The 24,582-nt window shown below is 26.8% G+C and overlaps 1 protein-coding gene across 1 annotated transcript in view; it reads left to right on the top strand.

Annotated features, from left to right (window-relative positions):
• LOC107443945 (peptidyl-prolyl cis-trans isomerase FKBP4) overlaps positions 1–22,538 on the top strand; it is a 32,234-nt gene extending 9,696 nt beyond the window's left edge. Inside the window, exons 4-8 of the mRNA XM_071182357.2 lie at positions 2,234–2,478; positions 5,373–5,456; positions 6,877–7,113; positions 15,642–15,827; positions 19,169–22,538. Of these exons, the coding sequence (XP_071038458.2) occupies positions 2,234–2,478; positions 5,373–5,456; positions 6,877–7,113; positions 15,642–15,827; positions 19,169–19,342 (926 nt within the window). The 3' untranslated portion in view covers positions 19,343–22,538. The remainder of the gene's footprint in view (positions 1–2,233; positions 2,479–5,372; positions 5,457–6,876; positions 7,114–15,641; positions 15,828–19,168) is intronic.
• The last annotated feature ends 2,044 nt before the right edge of the window (positions 22,539–24,582 follow it).

Genomic DNA, 24,582 nt, shown 5'->3' with positions numbered 1-24,582 from the left:
TACAATTCGCTTTTTATAGGAACTTAAATAATGTCAAAATTTAAGATTTTTAGTTTGTGCAATTAAAGGGACTTTTAAATATTACCTGAAATACAATTGCCATAATAGAAGTGTTAATTCGTTAGTTATAAACTAATAAAATGTATAGGAATTGAAATAATTTCAAAAAAGACGCAAAATTTGAATCATTAATTTTTTTTAAACATCGAAAGGTTAATTTAAACCAATCAATATTTTAATAATTATTTTTGAAAGACAAAGCCCAAAAAGCTGAGAAATCCTTTCTCTTATGTAGAAAATATTAAGATATTTCAGTATCTGACAAAATATTTCGAGACTAACTAATTCTACTGTACTTAAATAACAAATTATACGGATTTTTCTCTTAAGCCTCCTTTCACCTGCAAAGGTCCTGAAAAGTAAAGGAAAGTTCTGATATTTCAAAATATGTATTTTCTTTTGAAGAAATGCGCCTACCCATCCAAGTAGAATTTCGCCTGATGAGAAATTGTGGATTGAATTCAATTCAGGGGCGACCCCACAAAGAGTTTGCAGAAGGAACTGTCAATTGCTAAAATATTAAATGAATAACATGATAACCACCAGGATAGGTGGTTATCATGTTATTCAAAGAGTTCCTGTTTTGAGTCTAAGAGGGTGGGATATGGCAGCTGAAAACATGGGGGGGGGGGCGAACAAACAGTACGCGCCCCCCATATGGATAATACTAATTATTTTTTCCCGGTAAGTTCTTTTGTCTCTTAGAAGCAAATATATTTCAGGAAAAAAAAATTTATAGTAAAAAAAAAAACTTTTCTGAAATTTTTTTTAAAATTTTTTATTTATAAAAAAAAAGAACAGTAAATATTAAAAAAACATAGGTATGATATTTTTTATGATCAATGATTTCCTGCCTATGTTGACCTTTTCTTCCCCAACAAAACACCAATGAGGGATAAAATAATGTACATTAATCTACACAAAATAAGCATATAAAAATAAAATAATACAAAGTATTTAAAACGAAGTATTTATGCGCATCTATGCATTTCGTTTTTTTTTTACTTAGATTTCAGCAAAAAAGAATCTTTTTAAATATTTTTTTTTTGTTTAAAATTAGTTTCGTTTAATTAAAAAATTATAATAAGAAAAAAAAACAGTAAGTATTAGAAAACATAAGTATGATCTTTTACATGATCAATAATTTCCAGCCTATGCTGACTTTTCCTTCCCCAACAAATCACCAATGTGGGATAAATTAATGTACATTAACCTACACAAAATAAGAATAAGAATATAAAAATAAATATTTAAAACAAAGTATTTTTGCGCATCTATGCATTTCTTTTTTTTTTTTTTTTACTTATATTTCAGCAAAAAAGAATATTTTTAAATATGTATATTTTTTTCTGTTTAAAATTAGTTTCGTTTACTTAAAAAATCATAATAAGAAAATCTGCTTTTTAAATACTAATTAAGAAATCAGCTTACAACTAGTATCTTAAAATAATGATTATGAGAAATGCTCTAAAAAATCGTGCTCTTTTCCGTATTCTGTACAAAATTTTAGTACGATTCTTGGTTTTTTAAAAAAAAATCGGTGTTTTGCTTTCTTAAACGCCAATACTGGCCACTTTCTCTCCCTTTGTTGCTACCTCATCCCCGTACTGACTTAAAGAGTAACCCAGTTTCCATGTAATCCGGTCTACCTACCTTTCTCTCCAGTGCCAACTTAAGGTGGAATGGACTATAAATGAGTAACAAATTTTTTTTAAATATAAAATATTCAATAAAGCAATATAATATATTATTTAATCTAATATTTTATTTTGTTCCCAAACTTGGTTTCTTATTTTTTTAACTTGTGAATTGTATTTATAAATATTTCCCCAAAAGTATTTTTATTTCCCTCATAGGTGTGGTAGGTTCTTACAGCATATTTAGATTTATATTCTTTTTTAATTTTGTAAATATGAATTAGTTTTTTAAAACTTTTGCATTTGATGAAAAAATGTTGAATTATAATTTAATATTATGTCAAAATTTGAAAGCTATCTTTTCAACTTAGGAGTTATTTTTTTGTAAATTTATAAAGTATTTTAGTTTTAATTTTATTTTTATGTTTAAATAATATAACAGTATTTTGATTTTTTTTATCATGTAGTGCCAACTAAATCTAATTGTTATTAATTGGTTTAATTTCTTTTTATTTAACTTCAGCTTTTCTTTTTAGTTAAGCTTGTTGGATCATATGATGATAAAATTTTTGAGGACACAGAAAAAGAGTTCATTCTTGGTGAAGGTTGCATTTTGAATATTCCTGAAGGAGTCGAAGTCGCCCTTCTAAGGTTCCATTTAAAAGAAAAGTCTATGATTTATTTGAAGAGCCAATATGCATTTGAAAAAGGCTCTGATGAATATGACATTCCTCCTGATGCTGATGTTCAGTATGTAGTTACTCTTTTGGAATTCGAAAAGGTACATTTAGAGTGAATTAGTTATCAATTGTTCTGTATTGATTTTAATTCATTTTTGATGTAATGACATTTGTTAATAAGTTTTCTTTACAAGTATTTCAGAATTTTTGTTTGCTAAAATTTTGAAATACATTAATTGCACTGTGAAAAATCTTTACATAAAAACTTGCATCTACTTTAAACTTGATTGATCAAATATAACATGAATTAACCTTTACATTCAAAGTAATATGCTGAATATACTGAAGCAACAATGGTTCAGCACTTAAGGCACTAAGCTGTAAATAAGAAGTTTTGTAGGAGGGTCAATTAACTCAATATGTACCAGTTTGTCGTGGAAGTAAAAATGGTTTGTAGGCAATGCTGATCATATTGCACTCATCATGCTGATGGTCTTGAAACTATAGAGCTTTAACTTCCTTGACTCTCTGCTAGCCTTTGACAGGCTGGTGCAGATTAATGCTTTTTTGTTTGTTTGTTGTTTTCTTGTTTTTGTTTTGTTTTACTGAATAGAATTGTTTCAAATTGAAATAGTTTTATTTGATTTTTGCAATGAGTTATTTTAGTGGTTGCCCTTACTTATTCACATTATAATTGCATTAATTTATTTTTTCTCATGAATAGTGTTATTGTTTAATGTTATTAATTTTTCACATGAAGATTAACTCTTTTTTTTTTCTTTTGCAACTATGTAGCATAAATTTCTATGAAATGATAATTTTTTTATGCAAATTAAAATTCGTATAGTTGATAAAAATGCCATTTATTTCTTATTTTAATGATGTAAAAACTTCTTGACTAGTAATCACTTCTACAAAATTAATACAAATTCTATGTTGTTGTGTTCAACATTAGTATTATGGTTATGAAATATTTGACTAATTTTTTATTTATAAATATGTTATGAAAGCTGGATCCTGTTTAAAATTCTGTTTTTACTAAGTTTTCTGCTATACTAAAATTCTGTTTTTACTTTTATTTTATGATGAATAAGTAGTTTAATATGTATAAAATTTTTAATAAAAGTTCATTCATTCTAATAACGAGAAAATTCATGTATTTATTTTTAAATTATACTGATAATTTATTACACCTGCAAATAAAGTTGCAGAAGCACTTTGTAAAGGTAATAAAATACAAGTTTGATATTTTTTTAGCGAATAAGTATTTTAAGTTTTTGTTTTAGGTACACACCTTCTATTTATATAATTGTTTTTCTTCACACAAATTTGAAATGACCTAACATTGTTAAATTACACTCAATTTGTAATATTTATAAGTTTGATAATTTGTATATACTTTACACAAATACTATAACACAATATTTTTTAGTCTCCAACTCCTTTATTTTCTATTCCATGTTTATCGTTGCCATGAAATTTTGTTGAATTTGTTAAATTACTCATAATGAAAAGGTTGAAGGTGTTGATGATGTTAAGTTTCCATTGAAGAAATTGATGTATTTATTTTTAAATGTCCATACTTTGTTTCAAGAATCTGATTTGAAAGACAATAAAAATAAATTTTTTTATTTTTGAAACATATGGATTTAGCTCTAAAGTAAAGGGAAGCGTTCATTTTTTATGTACATTTGAATTATTATATTCTGTACATTGAATTTTTATGTACATTTGAATTCTTTGGCCCCGGGGGATGCGGCTGTAGGGCTAAGCCCCACGAGACACTTCCGTCCACTAAGAAATCAAAAGTGAGAGTGACATGTATACATTGGAATAATTTTTGCCAAGGAAAGTTAAGAAATACATGTATTGGCTATTAATTGATTTTATTTATTGCCAAGGCTCTCTTTCTTAGTCTTATGCATTCAAATGTGTTGGCGGAAAAGAAAGTGCGAGAAATAATAAATAATTTTAATGAATTCAAAACACTAGCAACCATATAATGGTTTTTGAATTCTATGCTAATGTGTTATGCAGATGTAGAGGGAATCTCTTAAAATAGATTTTATTTTGCACTCAATTCAAGGTTGTGGTATAAAAAGATTGCTGATTATATTCATGATTTTTATTTATTGTAAAATGATTAAATAAGATAATAATTTAGTTTTTAAATGCCAGGAAATATTTTATGCAAATTTTCAGCATGACAGTCATGCTCAATCACTTTATTTCTACTCTTGTTTTCTTTTTTTTTTAAGTGACTTAATCTCAGCTGAAATTTGATTAAATATTTTTTTACAAACAATGCCAAATAAACATACATGCTCTAGTTTCAATTCTATATTCCTTCTTCAGTGTTTGAACAAAGAATGAACTAAGGAAGCACAAGGAAAAAGCATTATTCTGTTTTGGGGAACTGTTAAAAACCTATTACCACAGTTTATATAAAAGCTACCTCTATAAGTATGTCAGGTGCATTTCCAAAATACCTAATACAGCAATATTAGTAATACCTATTACCAAAATTAATTTAGCATGACTGGCTTCAATAAGAGTTAGGCAAATTTTGTACAGCTTCCGTCCCATAATTAAATTGTATAGAAGAAAATTACAAGTAAGCTATAACTTTTTTGTAATTTTTTATGCATCTTTTTTGTGTTTCCTCATTTCCTTCTGTGTTCGGCTTTTAAAGAAAGTTCTTCATTATGGACTAACAACTTTGGTATAGTTTTTTATATGGTATTATTTGTGCTATCTTCACAATATTAAGTTTGCACATGTACATAGCATAAAATTAATCTTTTCACCACTTAGTCGAAAGGTTAGCTTTTTCCTTTATTTTATATATATTTATTGCACAATAGTAATTTCTTTTTTTGAAAAAGATTCTGTTCCAGGTTTAAAATTGTAAAAACTTTTTTCGGTCAATTCAGTTCAATTCTTATTATTCATTTGCTTTATTATGTTTCATTTTATTTTGTTTTGAATTTTTTAGGCCAAAGATGTTTGGGAAATGGATAGTGATGAGAAACTTTCAAGAGCTAAAGCTTGTAAAGAAAAAGGGATCTCATTTATTCAAGTATGTTTTACTGAGATGAACACAAATATATATTATTTATTTGAATAAATGAGGGAATTTTATTCTTTATTCAATTTAATTTTATATATTTGTGTTTAGTCATCATGCATTAACATTCTTATTGCAATACTATAATGATAATTACTTTTCAACTATTGTTTTATGCACAACCATTAATAAATATTAAAAAAATTGGAGTTCTATTGTTCAAAAATTAAACTAGAAAGTTGAGTATGTTCATATACTCATTGATTTTTTGTAATATAATGTAAAGTTAAGTGTTATTCTTAGAAAGAAGAGTTAAGTGTTATTTTTATAAAAATTCTGCGTATTTAAGAAACTGCAAATTCCATGAGTTTGTAAAATTTAAAAACATTTAGATAAGTAACACAGAAAGTAATGCAAGAAACATAAATAAAAATATTTATTATTATTTATTACTATTATTATTTTTAGTGTGTTATTTATTCCAATATAAAGATAGCATTGATTAAAGAAAGCTATGTGCAAAATATTATGTTTTGCCTATCATTTGCATCAGGTCAAATTGCATAGATTGCACCAGATTTGATTGTTGATTAGATTGTATAAGATTACAAATCAAATAAATCATTTGACATGAAATTCTTAATTTTTTTTAAACAGTTTAATATGATTGACATAGTTATATTTTTACATTGGTAGATAAATGATATGAATGTTCTAATATGAAAACTTATGTAATTAAATTGCAAATGTCATTGTTTTTGTGAATACTCTCCTTATTACTAGAACTTTAACTTTATTATAAAATAGTTTAGTTGCAAACAATTTTGTTAAGGTGGTAAAGTTATATTTTTTAAAAAGTTTTAAATACAGTGTAGTCTTTCAAATTATGGCATATTCATAAGCATTAACCTGAATATGATTATGTATGTGAAATATCCACACAAATTTTAAATAAAACTTCGATCTTTCAGTTTGTTCAACAGAAAGCTGCAGAAATTCCTGTATATCTTTATTATAAAACTAAAATTTATAATAATTTCTTTTGTTACATCATGATTCAATTAGTTATGCCTTAATGAAAATAATTTCATATTTTCTATAATTTTCTTATAATTTTTTCCCCCAGAGTTTGTATAAATTTAGTTACTTTATATTACGATCTAATATCAGGCATTTCTATAGTCCTAATTAGTGCGTTTTCCCCACGTCGTCTGAATTACCACCTGCAAGTTTTCTTGTATCCAGCCTGCATCAAAACTCTAGTTTTCTGGAAAACAGGGATATTTCAGTAAATTTGTTCCAGATGTTCAACACTTAATGGAAATAATTTATGCGCTTACATTTTCAAGCTTTGTTGTTTCTTTGAATATTATTCGAAAAAATATTTGGTTTTTTAATGTTCTTTGTTCATTAAAATATTTTTTATATTTAGGCTGGAAAAATTAGAGCAGCTCTTAAACAGTTCAGATGGATACTTGTGTGCTTGGAGAAAGAACCTGGTGTGTCATCAGACACAGAAGATGAAAGAAAGTCCCTTCTCTTATCAAGTTACCTAAATTCCGCACTTTGTCTTCTGAAGTTAGAACATTATATTGAAGCAATTAAAATCTGTGATAAAGCTCTTGAAATTGATCCAGAATCCGAGAAAGGTCTTTTTAGAAGAGGCCAGGTATTGTTATTTTTATTATCCTTTATTCTTTTTTCCAATTACATTGTATTTTATGAGTTGTTTTTGAATTGTTCATTTTTTTTGAATGAAAATGATTTAACAATACTGATAATATTTATTGCTAGTATATACTTTACTTTTACAGTCACTTTTTTTATAGCTTCTGCAGATACTATTTAACTGTCAAGAATGCTCAGCCCTTCTTTTTTTCCCAATAAATTTGCTTTTAAGTCTTTTACATATGAGCTCCTAATGTTTATAAATACTTATTTTTAATCAATATTAAAAGTATTAAATTTGATAAGAAATTTGATTCCATTATTGCTTTTTTAGTAACTGACTCTTGCTTTTACATCTAAATTATGAAGCTTCATATCCCCTGAGATTAAATAATATAAGAAAATGAAATATTTTCTTTGAAATAAAGTAGCTTGGAAGATTCAATTTTAACTGCATTATGCGATTTTACAATTTTGAAAATTTATTTATCTTTTCCATTGTATAATTGCTGAACCAAACAAATAAAAACTTCAGAGATTTAGTTTAGATTTAATAAATGAGATTTTAGAATGTGTACAGATATCATTGTCATAGTATTTTGGTAAAAAAGTTTTAAAAAAATTTGTCATATTTTTGGGGAAAACATACCTATAGTTTTGAAAAGTCGAAAAAGTAAAATCATCAGTAAAAAAAAACATTTAGAGCACATTTATAATTCTTAAAATTTGGTTTATAATATGTTGTATAATACAAGGTTACTAATTGCAATAAGTGCACTAATATAATGAGTTACAATAAAATAAATGTATATTGTAAATGAGAAGACGTTTTTTTATAGACTTTTTTATTTTTACTCCTGAACACATTTCTTCAATCTAAGAATCAAAATCAGATATTTGATTTTAAATATAGAGCCCCTTTAAGAAACAAAAGGATAAAAGATAGAGCTTATTTTAACTTCTGTAGTTTCATAAAAATAGAATTTTTTAAATGTATGAATAAATAATTGCTTTGAGAAAGCACTTGAGATAAATTGTATGTTTTAAGATTTAACTTTATGCAGATTTTTATTTTATTTAATTCTAGAATAAAAGAGGTTTCCAATTGTTAAATCTATGTAAAATAATAAAGTCATTTTCTTAGATACTCAGGTTTTGCTTTAAGTAATAAAACTTGTTATTTCTATATTAATAGAATTCAGCTATAAATTCAAAACTATGGAAACAAAGATTTAACAATGAAGCAAAAAATTTAATCAATAGTAATTATTTGAAATTACAACAAAGATATAACAATTAACTTAGAAAAGAATTTTTGATTAATGTGAAAAGGACTTTATCATCTGAAAACAAATAATTTATAAGATACTATATTAACTTAAAATATGTAATACATATCCTGTATGTTTTAAATATGAAAAGCAAAAAAAAACATGAAATTAGCACAAAGACATATGTTATAAGTTAGTAAATTGAACTTTACGGAGATATTTTAGTTGTTTTTAATATAATAGATGGCGCCATGTGATAAGTATTTTGTTTTAATACAAGTGGATTTAATTCAAATTATCCCAGAGAAATAAATAAAATTGTAATTATATTTAATAACTATCAGTTTAAAACCATTCATTTTTTTTGTTGTTTTTTCTTGGTGAATATAAGAGTTGATCAAGGCAATTAAATTGTTATTTCAACATCATTCCAAAAAAATTAGAGTGATATTAACCTCATAAGAATTCCATGCATTTCATATTAATAAATTTAACAAAAAATAAATAAATAAATAACATTTCTGAGAAAATAATATAAAAATTTTTGTGCTTTAAATGTCTAAAATAGATACTTTGAAAAAAATATATCTTTGTACGTGAGGTTTAAATTTTTTGTTAGTTATTCAAATACCATTCTTCTAAATTTTGAAAACTGGTTGACTGCTGCGAAGGGAAATAATGTCGAAAGAAATAATTTAAATTTCATTTATAAGTGGAGGGGAAGTTACAGTTCTTCAAACAAAAAACTGGCATTTAAGGTAAAAAAAAAAGTTTTTGTACAAGCTCATTCTATGCTAAAATACCAAGTATGGTGAGATGAAATAGCTATATATCATAGATGACAGAGACAAAAGATTCAATCAGCATCTTCAAAATCTCTCTTTTTGTTTGAGATGTTGTAAAGATTGTTTAGATTCATCCTTGGAGCTGACAAACCAGCGGGGGTGTACAGTCAGCAAAAAAAAAAAGATATCACCCTGAATAACTTTTGTTATAATGATCGGATTTTCACGATCTAAGTGTCAATCTTAATGGTTCCCGGGGGTGACCTCAAATATGCTAATTAATTAGTGCTAACTATTAATTAAGTTACGAAATCTGACACAAAAACGCACTTTCTCTGAATAAACATGTATTTTTTTTTACATATTTGGATTCCTAACCTTCAAAATATAGGGGGTAGCCGCAATCTGGGAAATGTGGTCCCCATAGTTTGGTCAGGAGAGCGATCCAAAGTTCGTACCCCTTAATGTTAATTTCGCTTTTTGCGTTTTCAGTCATATTTTCAAAACTAATGAAGCAATTCAAAAAAAATTGCACCCACTCATAAAACTCATTTACCCAAAGATAATTTCATGAAAAAAATAATTTTTAATAATTATTAATTATTTTTTATTATTTAATTAAATTGAGGATGAAAAAATTTTGAATTATAAGGTATGAATTTTTTTATACCATAATCATCTACATATTTTTCAATAGAAAAATCTAAAGTTTCAACTGTTTTTATTTATTAGAAGCTGAAAAAAATTAAAATTAATTATTTTTAAAAAAATAATTTGGCGACAATAAAAAAATTATTAAATGGGGCGATTAATATTAAAATGTGATAAACTTGCGAGGAACTTGACTTGGCGCGCGTAGTGTAAAATTTCATTCATATTTTTTTCGCTAATAATCGTTTGCTAATCTTTTTATTTTTATTTCTTTCAAACTATAAAATACGATGTTTCTTTTTAGTCATTTAATAATGTATTTGTAATTTAGTAAAGAAATTATGAATAAAACATTTTGAATAAAAAACACTTTATTCAACGAATGTCTAGTTTTATAAAGGCGTGCTTCTGATAGAATATGATTATGCACCAGATTGTGCTTACTTAATGTGATTATTTTTTAATTTTTGATTTTCTTTTTCAATAACTGATACAATTTCAATAATATACACACGTATGCGTAGATTTGGAATAATATATTTATCAATTTCTTGAATATATATTTTATAATTATTAATACGAATGCGTAGTCAACATTTTTAATCATCTTAAAACTTCCCCCGGTGGCTGAGCGGTAGCGCTTCGCCCTGTCGTTCCTCGGGCCGGGCAAGGCTGACTCAGCCTTTCATCCCTTCAGTGGGTCGATAAATAAGTACCAAGCATGATTGGGAACTAAACACTGGGGGTTCCGCGTTCGGCTGACCACCTGACCGGAACATCTGCTCCTGCACCCCAGAGCTCTAGGTCCAGAAAACTGAGATGGGCATAGTAGGCCTTGGCCCTCCATGGGCTGTCGTGCAGCTGAGTTTAGAGTAGAGTTTTTTAAAACTTCTTTACATCTTATATATCGCCTTAATATTAAAATAAATTTGTAAATTACCTGTCTATGCGTGTTTCGCAGAATTATTTTTCTAACTTTTTTATTGAATTTTAATGCAATTTTTTTTTAAATTCTATTATGTATATTTTTTTCCAATAATATACTAATCAATTGTTTAAGTACTTTAATTTATGTTTTTCTTTAAAATAAAATTACTTTTTAAATTATTGCTAAGTTCTTATTGAAAGAAAACTTAAAATTATTGCCAGCTATCTGAGAATTAAATCTTGTTAAGAAATTAAAAATATTCTACTGATCACACTCAATATCATTCGAAGCAGAACAGCTGACTATTTACTAAAAATACTATTGTTTACGAAAAATGAAGATAAATTATTAATTTTTTTTTTTTATTACTTCTTATTTATTCGAGTAATGAAAAGTAAATGCGTATGTGCGCACAGGGGAAAAATTTAACAGATTGTTTTGTTTTTAAATGAACAAAAAACTATGGGCATGCAATTTTAATTCAACATTCAAAGTTAATCTTGTGCGCTAACCCTTTTAAGTTACCCTTTTGTCTTAAAAAGTTGAAAATATTTTCTTTAAAAGTTGTTTGTATAATTTCTCAACTTTTGCACAGTTCAAAAAAATATTGCTATATCAGGAAAATGTTCGATATGCCTTGTTTTGTTAAACAACTACTAAAATAAAAAATTGCAAAAAGATTTGAAAAATGTGCTATTTTTAGAATCATCATCTCAAAAATTGTTCTCTTACTCCATTTGACTTTTTTCTTCTTAAATAACTTATAATCATAGTTTTAACACACGTTTTGAAGAAATTATGTATACAAATTTCTCCTAATATTTCGTAATAAAAAAACAAGAATATTAATGATTTATTTATACAGTGAAACCTGCCAAGTTGACCACACTTGTAAGTTTTACACCTGAATAAGTTGACCTCAATTATCAAGAACGGAAATTTTCCTACATAATAAAGAAGCAAAACCTTTGTAACTTGACCACCTGTCTATCTTGTATGTTGACCACTGAAATAAGTTAATTTTGTCTAGGAGTGTTATGAAATTCTATTCTAAAACCCTCATAAATTGACCAGAAAAAAAAAATTCAGAAAATTTTCTGTCATTTCGCAATGTATGTTAATATTTCACTTGTTTGGTGAAATAGTGTAAAAAGCTAATCTAAACCTTTTTGTGAGTTGACCATCTGGGGAAACTATAGGGAGTCAGCTTTTGACCATTTCTTTCATTCATTCATTGAAAACAGGTGTGTTAGTTGAAAAGTTGCTCTTCCAGTTGCAATAGTGAGCAAATAGGCTTGTATGCGTAGTAATAACAGAATAAATTTTAAAGTGTTAAAATAATTTTGTTTTGTTAAAGTTTTCAATGTTTTCGTGTTCTGATATTTTAAGAAATTATTTTTATTAAACACTTCACATGCATAACTAACAAAATAATTTTTTTTAAAAAGTTAGTTAAATATTAAAATTATTTCTGTGTAACAAATTGAAGTTCGTTTAGGTTTAAACACATTTCTTGAGATATTCATATGGCCATTTGCTAAATCAAATTTTTAAGTCAAGTAAAAAAAATTTTTTTAATGTATAGCAACATGTAGGAAACGAAAAAGTAAACAATGTCCCACCCCTTCTATAAGTTGACCACTTGTCTACGTTGGCCACTAAAACAATGCACATGAAGTGGTCAACTTACCCAAGTTTTACTGTAATTGTTTCATTGAACCAGAGTAGTTAATTGTTTTCGTAATAATCGGCCTTACAACTATTTAACTTAGATTCTTTGGACTAGGCGTCACTTCATGCATGTCTTTCGAGATTGAAATTTCAAAGATAAAATGTAAAAATTACAAGAATGCGTAAGCTGGTTTCAACTAACAAAAAAAAGGGACAAAATCGTTGGCAAAAGAAGTTATCTCATGAAAAGAGTGTCAGAGTTGAAAAATTATTGTAAAAACTGTAACAATTGTTACTCTTGTTTAATTAAGGGTATTATAAACCTAATTTTCGTTTAATCATGTTTTTTAAAGAACTAATGAAAGGAGTGTGTAAATAACATCAACTCTTTTTACTGCAAACTAAGTTTACTTAATATCATTTGCAAATATTAAGAAGTACAAATTCTTGACTTGCTCCTTAAAATAAAGTTTTATTTTAATCGTAGTTGAAGAAGTACGGATATAGTTAAGGGAGGTATGCGACATTCGGAAAAAAAAAAGTCGTGTGATAGAGATAGTTTTAAACAGAACGAATTAGTTCTTTTAATTGAAATGCTGACAATATCATTACAGCATTTTGGTTAACAAGTGCCATGAAAAAAGGTTCTGAACTTAAGATATGGATTTTAATATATTTTCCTATTTACATACCTCCTTGATCTCCGCACCGTTTTAATATTCTGTAAAGCATAAAATGAAATAATGTTGAATAAAAAAATAGATTTCAAATGAAATATTTTATTTTCCTTAATACAGGGTATCTGTTACATTTTAGATTTTCAAATTCATAACTTTTCATGTCTATTTCCAAGAATTTTCATGATTTAACGAAGTTACTATTTTCTCCGATAAAAACAGAATAATAAATTCAAAAAGCATTATAATCACATTATATAAAATAGGTATAACCAAAACACTGCAGTAAGAACGCACTTTAATACAAAACCCCTCTATTTAAGCTTTTAGCTCAATATCCGCTTTTGGTTTCATATTTTGTAATGTGGCAATCTTTTTCGAAAATATTTTAAATAATTCTTTAAAAATTTCACGTTCATGTAATAAGTTCATTTGAATTCGCAGCTCGCTTTATAGATTTCGTTTCATGTTTTATTCTGTTTCTTCTTTATACTTAATTTTCTGATTTCGCTTGATATTTTTACTTATTGTGTTCCATTATGTTTGTAATTTTTTTGTAAAATTTTTTTGAGTGCTTCTCAAACTATTGCATTGATATATTTTACTTTGGCTATATTGATACAATAATAGAAAGTACTATTTTTTTGCTGATATAATCGTGTAAGCTGATGAAAAGATTATATCTTTTATTTTCCGGATATTTTTAGAATTTTTTTTCCGGTTTCTTGCTGTTTTATTTTTTATTATTATTTTTCTTCCCCCCTTTTTTATTGTTCCGTAATTTTTCCCATGTTTTTTCTACATTTTGAACTTATTTACTTATTTTATGAGTTCTATTTACTTGCAGCTTATGCGCAATAAATAAAACTTATTATTTTTCGTAATTTTCAAAATGCTTTTAAAATGCCTTATAACATTTATTAAGTTTTACAATTTTATCGAAAATAAATACCGTGATTTCTATAAAATTTTGCGATTATGCATCAGAATAGCTATCTTTTTTCAGGTCCACCTTTGCTTGATCACTTTTTTTTCCTTTCCTAAGAAACTCGAAGTGCGGGGCAAAAGCATTTGACCCTACAACTTTTCATAAATTTATGATAACTTATGAAAATTTGGTTTTAATTCAAAACTGTCATACAAATTACATTAAAACAACTTTACAAAAATAAATAATGTCAGATAAAAATTCAAAGATTCTATAATCTTGGAGAATCAAAAATAATTTATTAATTTATTTAAATTTCCTTTTTAAAGGAGATTTTAAAAAAAAAAAAAAAAGCCCAGAAAGCAACGTGAAAAATTCTTTTGGTTGCTTAGCAACGAGAAGCACTATCTTTTCCCATCTTGTCATTCATTCAGTTTCTTTATGGTTGTTATAAATTATTTCCCCTTCTATGGCGAGGTAATTTGGCATATTTTTAAACCATCGCCAGATATATAAATCCCTATTGCGACCTAATTTACAACCCATTTTTTTCGAAATTTTGTCTACCCCCCCCCCTATTTTAAGGGTCAGGATTCCAAATATGTAAAAAAAAATACATGTTTATTCAGAGAAAGTACGTTTTTGTGTCTGATTTCGTAACTTAATTAATAGTTAGCACTAATTAATTAGCATATTTGAGGTCACCCCCGGGAACCATTAAGATTGACACTTAGATCGTGAAAATCCGATCATTAGAACAACAGTTATTCAGGGTGATATCTTTTTTTTTTTGCGGACTGTACATATAGTAGGTGCTTGTTAAATCTAGCATGACTGAAAGCCCCCATTTAGTTGCTGTGTGGTAATAAGTAATAGATACTAAAGGGTACCAGGTCAGGTGCTGTCCATATTATCACGATAAGGTCAAAATTACGTGGTATTCCTACTAGGGCTGTTAAAATTTAAAACCCTGAAAAATTGGCTAGGTGCTTTGCTATGGTTGGGTCATATGTGCATTAAGAAGTTATAAGTTGGGTTATATGTGCAGAAATAAACATAATGCTATAATAAATTTTCTTCTTCTTTTTTTCAGTTGTGACATATTGCACTGAAGGTGTAATGTAATAAATGTCTTAAAAATTAAAAAATAAATAAATAAATAAAATTGTAAAGAATAACAATAAAATTAAAACCATGTCTCTAATTAGTTTGAATTTAGAATGTAAGAAGTGTATTTTGCCCTTCTGGTTCCATACTTAAAAAACAACCTTTTTCATCCTAGCACCCCTGGAATTGTTTTGTTAGTCAATGACTTAACCTATAATATATCCATTCTTAAGTTTTATAGACTCAAATACCTACCAATAATGCCTTAGCAAATCTCATGAGAATCATTTTTAACTTTTTAAAACTGGCTATTTTTTTCTATCATTTTTTAGAATTTGGATTATGGATTTTCATGCTTTGAATTTGGAAATTTGGACTTTAGTTGCTTTGAAATATGTAATATAATCAATATATTTATTTCAGTTAATGCAACTTTGTTACTTTGTTTGAAATTATTACACTGATGAAACAGTTATTCAGATATTTTCTTTAAATTTTATTCATATTTTAGGCTAAAATGCTAATCAATGATTGCAGTGAAGCTCTAGAGGATTTTGAAAAGCTGATTAATTTATATCCTGAAAATAAAGTTGCTAGACAAAGTAGACTTTTGTGTCATGAAAAAATGAAGAACCAAAGTACTAAAGATAAAAAAGTTTATAGCAAGATGTTTGAAAAGTTTGTTAAACAGGATGAGGTAATTAAGTTTGTTTAATTTTCTCTTTGATATTAAAGAATAATATCCAAATTCTAGTTCATACTTGTTTCTTTTTTTAAGCAAAAAAAATCTTAACGTAACATGATATCACAGTTTCTAAAATTTCAGATTGTGCTAGATGATATAAAGATCGCACTTGCTTAAAAGTAACTATAAAAATATGTAGTGTAACATAGTATAAATCAAATATATTTGTTTAGATTTTTTAAATATATTTTTTAAATATATATTTACAAATATTTTTAAAAAAAAAAATTAAAACAAATTATTGAAATAAATATCTTTCTTATTCTTATTTTGGAAATTGTACTTAAAATACAACTGTTTATTTCTTTACCTGTTGAAATTAATGCATTATATTATTAAAAAAATCCATCACTTTTTATATAAAGACGTGCCTGGTCCAAAATGCATTTTGAAATTACATAAAAACAGTAAGAATTTTAAAAAGGAAGGTAATCTGAAATATATATATCTATTTCCAAACACTCATTCAAATATCTGGATCAGAATTTTTTATTTTGTTTTAAAAATAAATAAATAATATTAAGCCGGTACTCACTAACTTTCTTATTTTAATGTTCAAAATTTTATTTAAAAAAAATAATAATCATCTTAAAATTTACAATTAAATACATTTGAATAAATATGTAATGAAACCTTATTATCACCTTATTATGCAAAATACAAGGGGTCCATTTCATCTGGATGGACACTTCATATTTTGGACAATTTTTAAATTTAATCACAATCTTTATGTTACTACAACCTCCTCCTTAAGACAGAGACTTTCTTGATTGTACAGGAAAAGTAATGTGCGTCTAAAAAAGTTCTTTTGACTTTCTTGCAGTTAGACATTTACACTTCTATAAATTATTTTATGTAATTTTTTTTTAAATACAAATTTTACATAGATGTGAGTGCTTTTTATGAGTAATAAAATTTAGTAAAGAAAGGGACATATTTAAATTAACAGAGTTTTTAAGCAAAAAAAAAATGTGTTTTATACTGCTTATCTGTAGAAGCATATTTAAACAACTTTTATTAGTGTGCCCTATTTTTCTAATATGAAGAATATGAAATGTATTTTTTCAAGTGTATTATTCATTAAATTTTTTAAATTGTTGTGTCAGTAATGATAATTGTTATTTTTTCATTATTCAAGATTTATTTTGAAAAAAATAAATGGAGACCATGGGAGGAGAACAGTTAACATCCATTTTTCACAAAAATGTCAATTGGAATTGCTATCTATCTTTTGAGGGTTACTAAGTTATGATAAATCAATTATGTGCTAAATCAGTTATCCCCAAGAGTTATTACAGGAAAACTCATCCTTTCTCTCCAAATCAGCTTTTCTGGACCTACGCACCATTCCTCCTTGTTTGTTTTCAGAATTAAATCAATTCATATTTTTAACATTTATTATATTTGAATAAAAACATTATTAAAATTTATTAAATCAAAAATTTGGATGATCAGAATTTTATATAATAATATATAAATATAATGTAAGAAGAGCTGGTAATAATATTTTAGTTAAAATATTTATCATTGTTCTTTTCCTGCGTATGTACTCCCTGAACTCAAAGTACATATATATACCAACATATTCCACTTCACTCCTAATTGTAGCATAGGGCTTCTATCATAGCTTCCCATCTCACTCTATTTGTGATCAGGTGTTTTGCCTCTCTCCATATCTTTCTTATTGTTTTCAATTCATTTACAATTGTCCTGTGCCAAGTATTTTTACGTCTTACTCTTTTTCTATTTCCATGAGGGTTCCAATCAATTCCTTTGTTTTACTTTAAATTTTTCAGGTTTATGTAGAACGTGATTAATCCATTTCCATTAATGTTTTCTAATTTCCAGATTAATCGGTTTCTGTTTTGGCTTTCTAAGGATTGCTGCATAACAAATTTTATGGAACCACTTGATACTAAAAATTCTTATTAAACAGTTGTTAATAAATGCTTGAAGTTTTTTCATGTATTTTTATTGCTGTGTCATGTCTCAGATCTATATAGGACTGATTTAGCATCAGTATTGAAAATTCTAATTTTAGTAAAATTTTTTACGTTTTTGTTTTTCCCGAATTTAATGAGATTAGTGTAACTGCTTTGGGCTTTGTTTAATCTCTTTAGTATATCTTCACCAGTTCTTTCTTTGTTAATTATGAACTCAAAGTGCTGTGGATTTAATAAACCAGAAAAAGCACACACATTAATATAACAAGGAACAGTAATTTCATTTTACCTTCCAATATCAGCAATACCTGGAAATACCTGACTGTGCAGACACTCTGTGAAAAATGTATCACCAATGTATCATCTCTTATCAGCATTTTTTACACTATATTTACAGAATTCTGCCTAAGAATAAAATAGGGCAGGGTGCTGCCTCTAAAAAATTGGCGCTACAAGTTTTGGAATGACACTTGTTCAACATCTTAAAAATTTATCAAAACATGTAATAATATGTAATAACTGAATTTCATCTTCAATAATTTTTGAATTACCCTTTTATGCTATTTTATGGTTATATTTCAAAAAATAATTATCTCTCATTCTCAGAATAAGAGAAAAATTTGTTGTTTATAAGAATAATTAAAGGCATCCGAAGATAATCTCTGGGCATTAATTTATTTAAAAAAAAATTGAACTAAAAAAAATTATTAATTAATGAACAACTTGAAAGATTTTTATACAATTTAAACTGAAAATTAGGAGAAATAAACATTTAAGATTGCCATTTTAAAAAAAAAGTTATTATTTAAAAAGTAATTTTAAACTTAAAACCATTAAAAAGTTTATTAATATCCCCCCCCCCCCCTGAAGAAAGAGATACTTATAAAAATTTACGGAGTGGAGAATAATCCTAACAAAGTAAATTTTGTAACAGTAATCAGAATTTAACCTATATACACAGATAATTTTTCCAGTGTGTAGTTATTATTTAAACAGTGAATTAATTTTTTTAAAAAGGTAGCGTTAATATGGATAAAAAGGTAGTGTTTCTTAGGGATGGGCGGCTTATTTTTGCAAAAAGAATAAAGAATGTGCATTTATAGGGATCAAAGGCTAGACTCTGTGGACCACCCTCTGAAAAAAGTTTAGGGAGAACACTGTATTTATATATTTTTCTAAATAAATCCTGACTATCCAAACTTGTGTTGTTACGAGTCTTAAGATGACCTCTACATTCATTTGAGATTGAAAACAAATAATCAATTGTGTTTAGTCTGCTTTTCTCTTTAAAGTTATTCATATTTCTTTATTAGATCAACTTTTTTCATAGTTGTCCTACTTGCTTTTTAGGAAAGAATAAGAAATATGAAAACTGAAACTGGTGTCTGGGAAGACAACGAAGAAAGTAATGAAAATAAACTGAGTGACAGTTCTTTGGACCAAAATAAAAAACTATACGAGCAGCATGGTGCTGTTTTGCGTGATGCAAACGTTGTTGAACTCTCCAATACTGCCTGTTTGTAACTTAAGGAAAGTTTAGTTGTTATACCTTTAAACCTTTTTTTATACGGAAATTTCAGTGCCAAATGATTGATTTTGTAAATGAAGTAAGAATTTTCAAACAGCACAAAGTATTACTTAATAGTTTATTTTTAATATTTACTTTATTAAAAACTGCTTTCTTTCAAATGTAATTTTATTTTTAATATTTTACTTTATACATAAGTGTTAAACCTATATAAAAATAAATATTGTCAGGGTATCATAACTTTTAGTTTCTTATAGAGCTGTAAAATTAAAATTATTTTTTTACCCCCCCCCCCCAAAAAAAAAAGGAAATGGTAAAAGTCAATCCCACAAAAGTATGGAACATTTTTTTGATTATTATATTCAAATTATTCTATTGGTAAACTCGCAAGGAAGTCTTGTAAGAATTTTGAAGAAGTTTCTTTTGTTAACACTAAAGGTACTGGGGATTATTATTTTTTCTAATACAGTACAGAACCCATTATCCGGAATTCAGAATACCAAAAAACCGAAATGAAATTCGATAAATTTTCCCCCCATTTTTAAAAAAATTTTTTTTTTCCCTCATAAGATTTTAGGATTTTTCTATCTTTTTTGAAAGATGTTTACCTTACCATCATTTTGGAAATAATCATTAGTGTATTACTTCATCGTTTTTTTCTCTTTTTAAGATTATTTCCAAATTTTTTTTTTTAGTTGGGTTTAACAATAAAAAAGCGGCTTTTTGTAGCGATTCAGAAAACCGGAAAAATCAGTTATCCCGAATAGCGATGGTCCCGATCGTTCCGGATAATTGGTTCCCTACTGTACTGTATTATTTTGTGGCTTTAGTTTTTATAAAAAAATGCTTTTGAGTGAGCCCAATCAATAATGTTATATTAAGAATTAGTGGTTCGTTGTCTTATCTACGGTACTTGATAAATTATCCATCTTGCATTTAAAATCGAATCTCTACCATTTTGCCACATTTTCGATGTAAAACAGTTGTGATTTAGAAACATATTAAATCTTAATTGAACTAACATTTCTCAAGCATTAGTCTTGTAATGACTTTCTTCAAACATTTGAAATCTATCTTATGTATGGGAGTGATGAAATAATAGTACATATCCTTAAAAAAGAACATCAAAAAACTTATATTTTTCATCTTGCATGGCCTGCCTAAATCACTATGTGAATTGTCAAAAACCTTCCTTGAATTAAAAATGTAACTGTTGAGGAGTTTTAAAGTCTGCATATAAAAGTTAATTTAAGAGTTACTGAAACAAAATGTGCTTTGAGCCTTTTGATAAAATCTTATGGGCATCATCTGACATCTTTTTAAGATTTCTTCAAAACACTTCAGATTGTGTTGTAAAATAAAGGTAAAAAATTAATTTTCTGATGATTTTGTTAATGGTTCTTTAATTGATTTAGAGTTAAAAATTATAAACATGAAGTCAAATAAATAATAACTCTTTATCCAGTTAGAAGATGTAAAATTTATTATTTTAAAATGTGTGTTTAATTCATTACCTCGTGTCAGCGATTTGTGTATAACAAACCATAAATTTTGCAATTTTAGTCAGTAAATGTATTGTAAATTTTCTTTGTTTGGTACTTTGCCAAATAATAATTACTTAGTGACAAGTCAGCATGATAGAAGATTTAACAAAGAAAAAAAATTGCCTAAATGTAAGTGCACTACAAAATCGAATATCAGAAAGAAATTTAATTAAAGATAAAAATAATTTTTTTGCATTAAAAAATTTCTTTTATAATACATAACAAGAAACAAAAATATTATACTTACAAATGTCACTTTCGTAACTGAAATAAATCAATGTAAGATCATATCATATTCGAAACATTTTATGCAAAGTTAACCATATTTTAAATTACCCTTTTAGGAAAAAAAATTTCTAAGTTCCGCTGTCGCCACACTTCTAATCACATAGAAGGTTATATCTGTTAGCGATTTGTGACAACAAATAGATAGTCTACTGTAATAAAATTTATACAGTAGCATTTTAATATAATTTGAAATTAATTTTAAGTTATATCATTTTATTATATTGTATTTGTAGAAACTCAAATTTCAATTGCTAAATATTTTTAGTCTTCTGTAATTTACAAGAGTTTGAGATTCTAAGTGAATATACTTCATTTATGCTTTTGTGGTGTTTTTTGGTACAAACTGCAAAAAATATTCTTATTACAAGCATTGAAATAAATATGTATACTATTTAACATTTAAGGTTTCTGAAAATTTGTCTTTTCAGTAGTAGTGAACCAAAGGGTGAAATTTTTAAAATAAAAAAAAACATTTATAAAACTTAAAACAGAACTTAAGAACATAATCATGTAATCTGACTCCTTATGTATTTGTTTTACCAAGTTCTTGTTGTAGGGTAAGAATATATGTTTTTGGTTATATTCCAAGAAATTTTTTTCTTTTATATGCTCTGTTAAATCAATTAAATTTAAATATGTATAGTTTCATTGTATTAAATTTTATGGAATTATGTTTTCATCACATGAATTTTGATATAAAGGTTATTTCTATTTTGATTGATTTTGCTTACTTGACAAATCAGTTAATTCAATTTCTTATTTATATTTGTATATTTGCTGTTCAATCATATTTATTTGCTATATTTCTATAATCTTAAAGTGTAATATTATTTTTTTTAATTCTGAAAATACTAGTCAAGAGAATTTTTTTTAAAACTTAATTTGGAAAATGTTTTAAACATTTGTAAAATTTTATTAATTATTTATCCTAAATTATTTTCTATAGAAATTTACAAAATCTAGTCGGTCTTTATTGTGAAATTTGCTTATCACTAATTCATTCCAAAAGGTAATTTAAAATGTATTTTTCCATTTGTCTATTTTATTGATTGATAAATGTATCATTCTATTATTTTGTTTGGATGAATGTGATTGTAAAAAAAAATATTAATTATTATTTTTTAATGTGACTTAATTTTTGATTTTCTAATCCTCAGAATTATGTGATTAAATTAAAGTATTTATCATGCTCTACTATTATAATATGTAATGCTGTATGCTCTACTATTATAGTATGTAAAAGAAAAATGTACTTTTGAAGTATTTAATGCTGATCATTAATTTTCAATATTTCACAAATTGTATTTACTCCTTATTCTTTAGTTACAAAAGATTAAAAATAAATGAATGATGAAATGTACCTCTTTTTTTCAATTTCAGCTGAGTATTTATTAATTACACAAATACAACATGAATTATGTCCTTTAGATTAAAATATGTCTTCCTTTCATATTTTTACCTGGAAAAAATGATAAATCATTTATTTTGTGTTTACTACACCCCAAAATTCACATTAAAGTTTAGTGACTTTATTTATTTTAGCTGCACATAGCAACTTACAATCAAAAGAAAGGTGCTGTCATTGACTGTGAGACCATTGCCAATTTAGTGAACATTTTGGTGATCTTGGCGACGTAAGACTTATCTATCTACCATCTTGAAATTTCCAGGCTCTAGATGAGAGGCGAGGTATTTGAGAAGTTACTATAAGTTTGACGACTTTTCTCTTATTAAAATTGATCTTAATGAGCTATTTTGGCTTTAATATATGAATCAAGTACATTTTGTTAACACAGTTAGTCACACTTTAGTTTCATTTAAAGGGCAGAAAAAAAAGTTCAAATTTGCTGTGAAAGATCGTAAATAAGCTGACTTTGGCACTTTATAAAATATTTTGATTTAATTATTACTCTTAAATCTTTAAAAGGGAATGATTGCATATAGTAAAAAATTCACAAATATATAATAGTAAATTAATAATAGAAATCAGGAATTTTAATCTAGTGATAATGAAAGAAATACTGCATTAAATAGGAACACCAATGTAGGATGACTTAATGTGTTTGCTTCAGATAAGAATTGTTTGTCATCATGAATTTATTGATTACAGGTGCATAGAAATTCAAACGAAATAATTTTTTTAAATGTTTTTCTATATATTTTGATTTAAATTTAAGGGAAGTCATGTGTTCATTTGGGTCACCAAGTTTACTAATTCTGATAAGTGGTTTTGTTGCTTGAATTTTTTCTAAGCATTAAGGTTGCATTTTTTTGCAAAACTTTAAATGAGTTTTGATAGTACCTTTGATCTTTGTATAGAATGCCAAACTCTATTGTACTAATTTTTAGTATTAGTTATGGTGCATATTTTAACACAGGATTTTTTTTTTAAAGGTATAGTTGTTGAAGTTCAAACTAGATATTATCAAAATATTTGAAATATTTAGCCACTTAAAGTTAATTTTATTACAAAAACTTTCTTAAAATCCAAACCTTACATTTACAGTTTTTTTATGAAAAAAATATATGTTAAAATTTTTTTAAAGTATCTATCTTTAAAAAAAATATGCTGAAATAATTAGTTTTCTAGTTGAGTATTTTATTTTATAATAAAATTTTATATATAGTTGAGTATTTTATTTTCTGAATTTACGATTATTAATGTTCTATTCCGTAACCTTAAACCCAATTCAGATGGCAAGGAAACTCCGATATCAAGCATTGGGACAAACTTCAAGCATTGGGACAAGGAAACTCCGATATCAAGCATTGGGAGGATTTTTTAACTCACCCGCAATTGCGTTATATGGAGAGGAAAACCACGAAAATTTCCAACGGTTAGCGCAATGGCAAAGGAATTCTAATCCATGATCAGTCTGACATTGAGGATATTTTACATCAGCACTGTGGTTATTACGAGCCTGGAACAGAAATTCGTATCAACTCCGTAGGCCTGTAATTTTGAACCCAATCTAGAAGACAAGGGAACTCCTGGATCGAGTATTGGGAAAAATTTGACTTTGCCATTCGAACCCGGGTTACCTAATTGGGAGGAGAGCGCTCTATCCCCTGAGTCACCACGGCTCTTGGTTAGAGTAATTTTTATAACAGTCGTTGGACAGTCGACCCAATTTCGGGTTTACGACTACTAGCTTTCAACTCCGTAGCCTTGTAATTTTGAACGCAATCCAGAAGACAAGGAAACTCCTGGATCAGTACCCCCAGAGTATGAATTTTTTTTAATGGAAACATGGAGAACTTTGTGACCCGACAGATTTAACGTGCATCAGTCATCATTTACTACACAGGGAGTCCTCGGCCGGCGGGGATCGAACCCACGACCTCTTGGACATGAGCCCTACCAACCAAGCTATTCTAGCCCCTGAGTAGAGTAGAGTATTTTA

This window comes from Parasteatoda tepidariorum, chromosome 4, assembly GCF_982258835.1.
Source record: "Parasteatoda tepidariorum strain Cologne lab strain chromosome 4, Ptep-v5.0, whole genome shotgun sequence".
Classification (NCBI taxonomy): Eukaryota; Metazoa; Arthropoda; class Arachnida; order Araneae; family Theridiidae; genus Parasteatoda; species Parasteatoda tepidariorum.
Note: the sequence above shows the minus strand (reverse complement) of the source record. Positions and strands in the feature narration are given on the sequence as shown.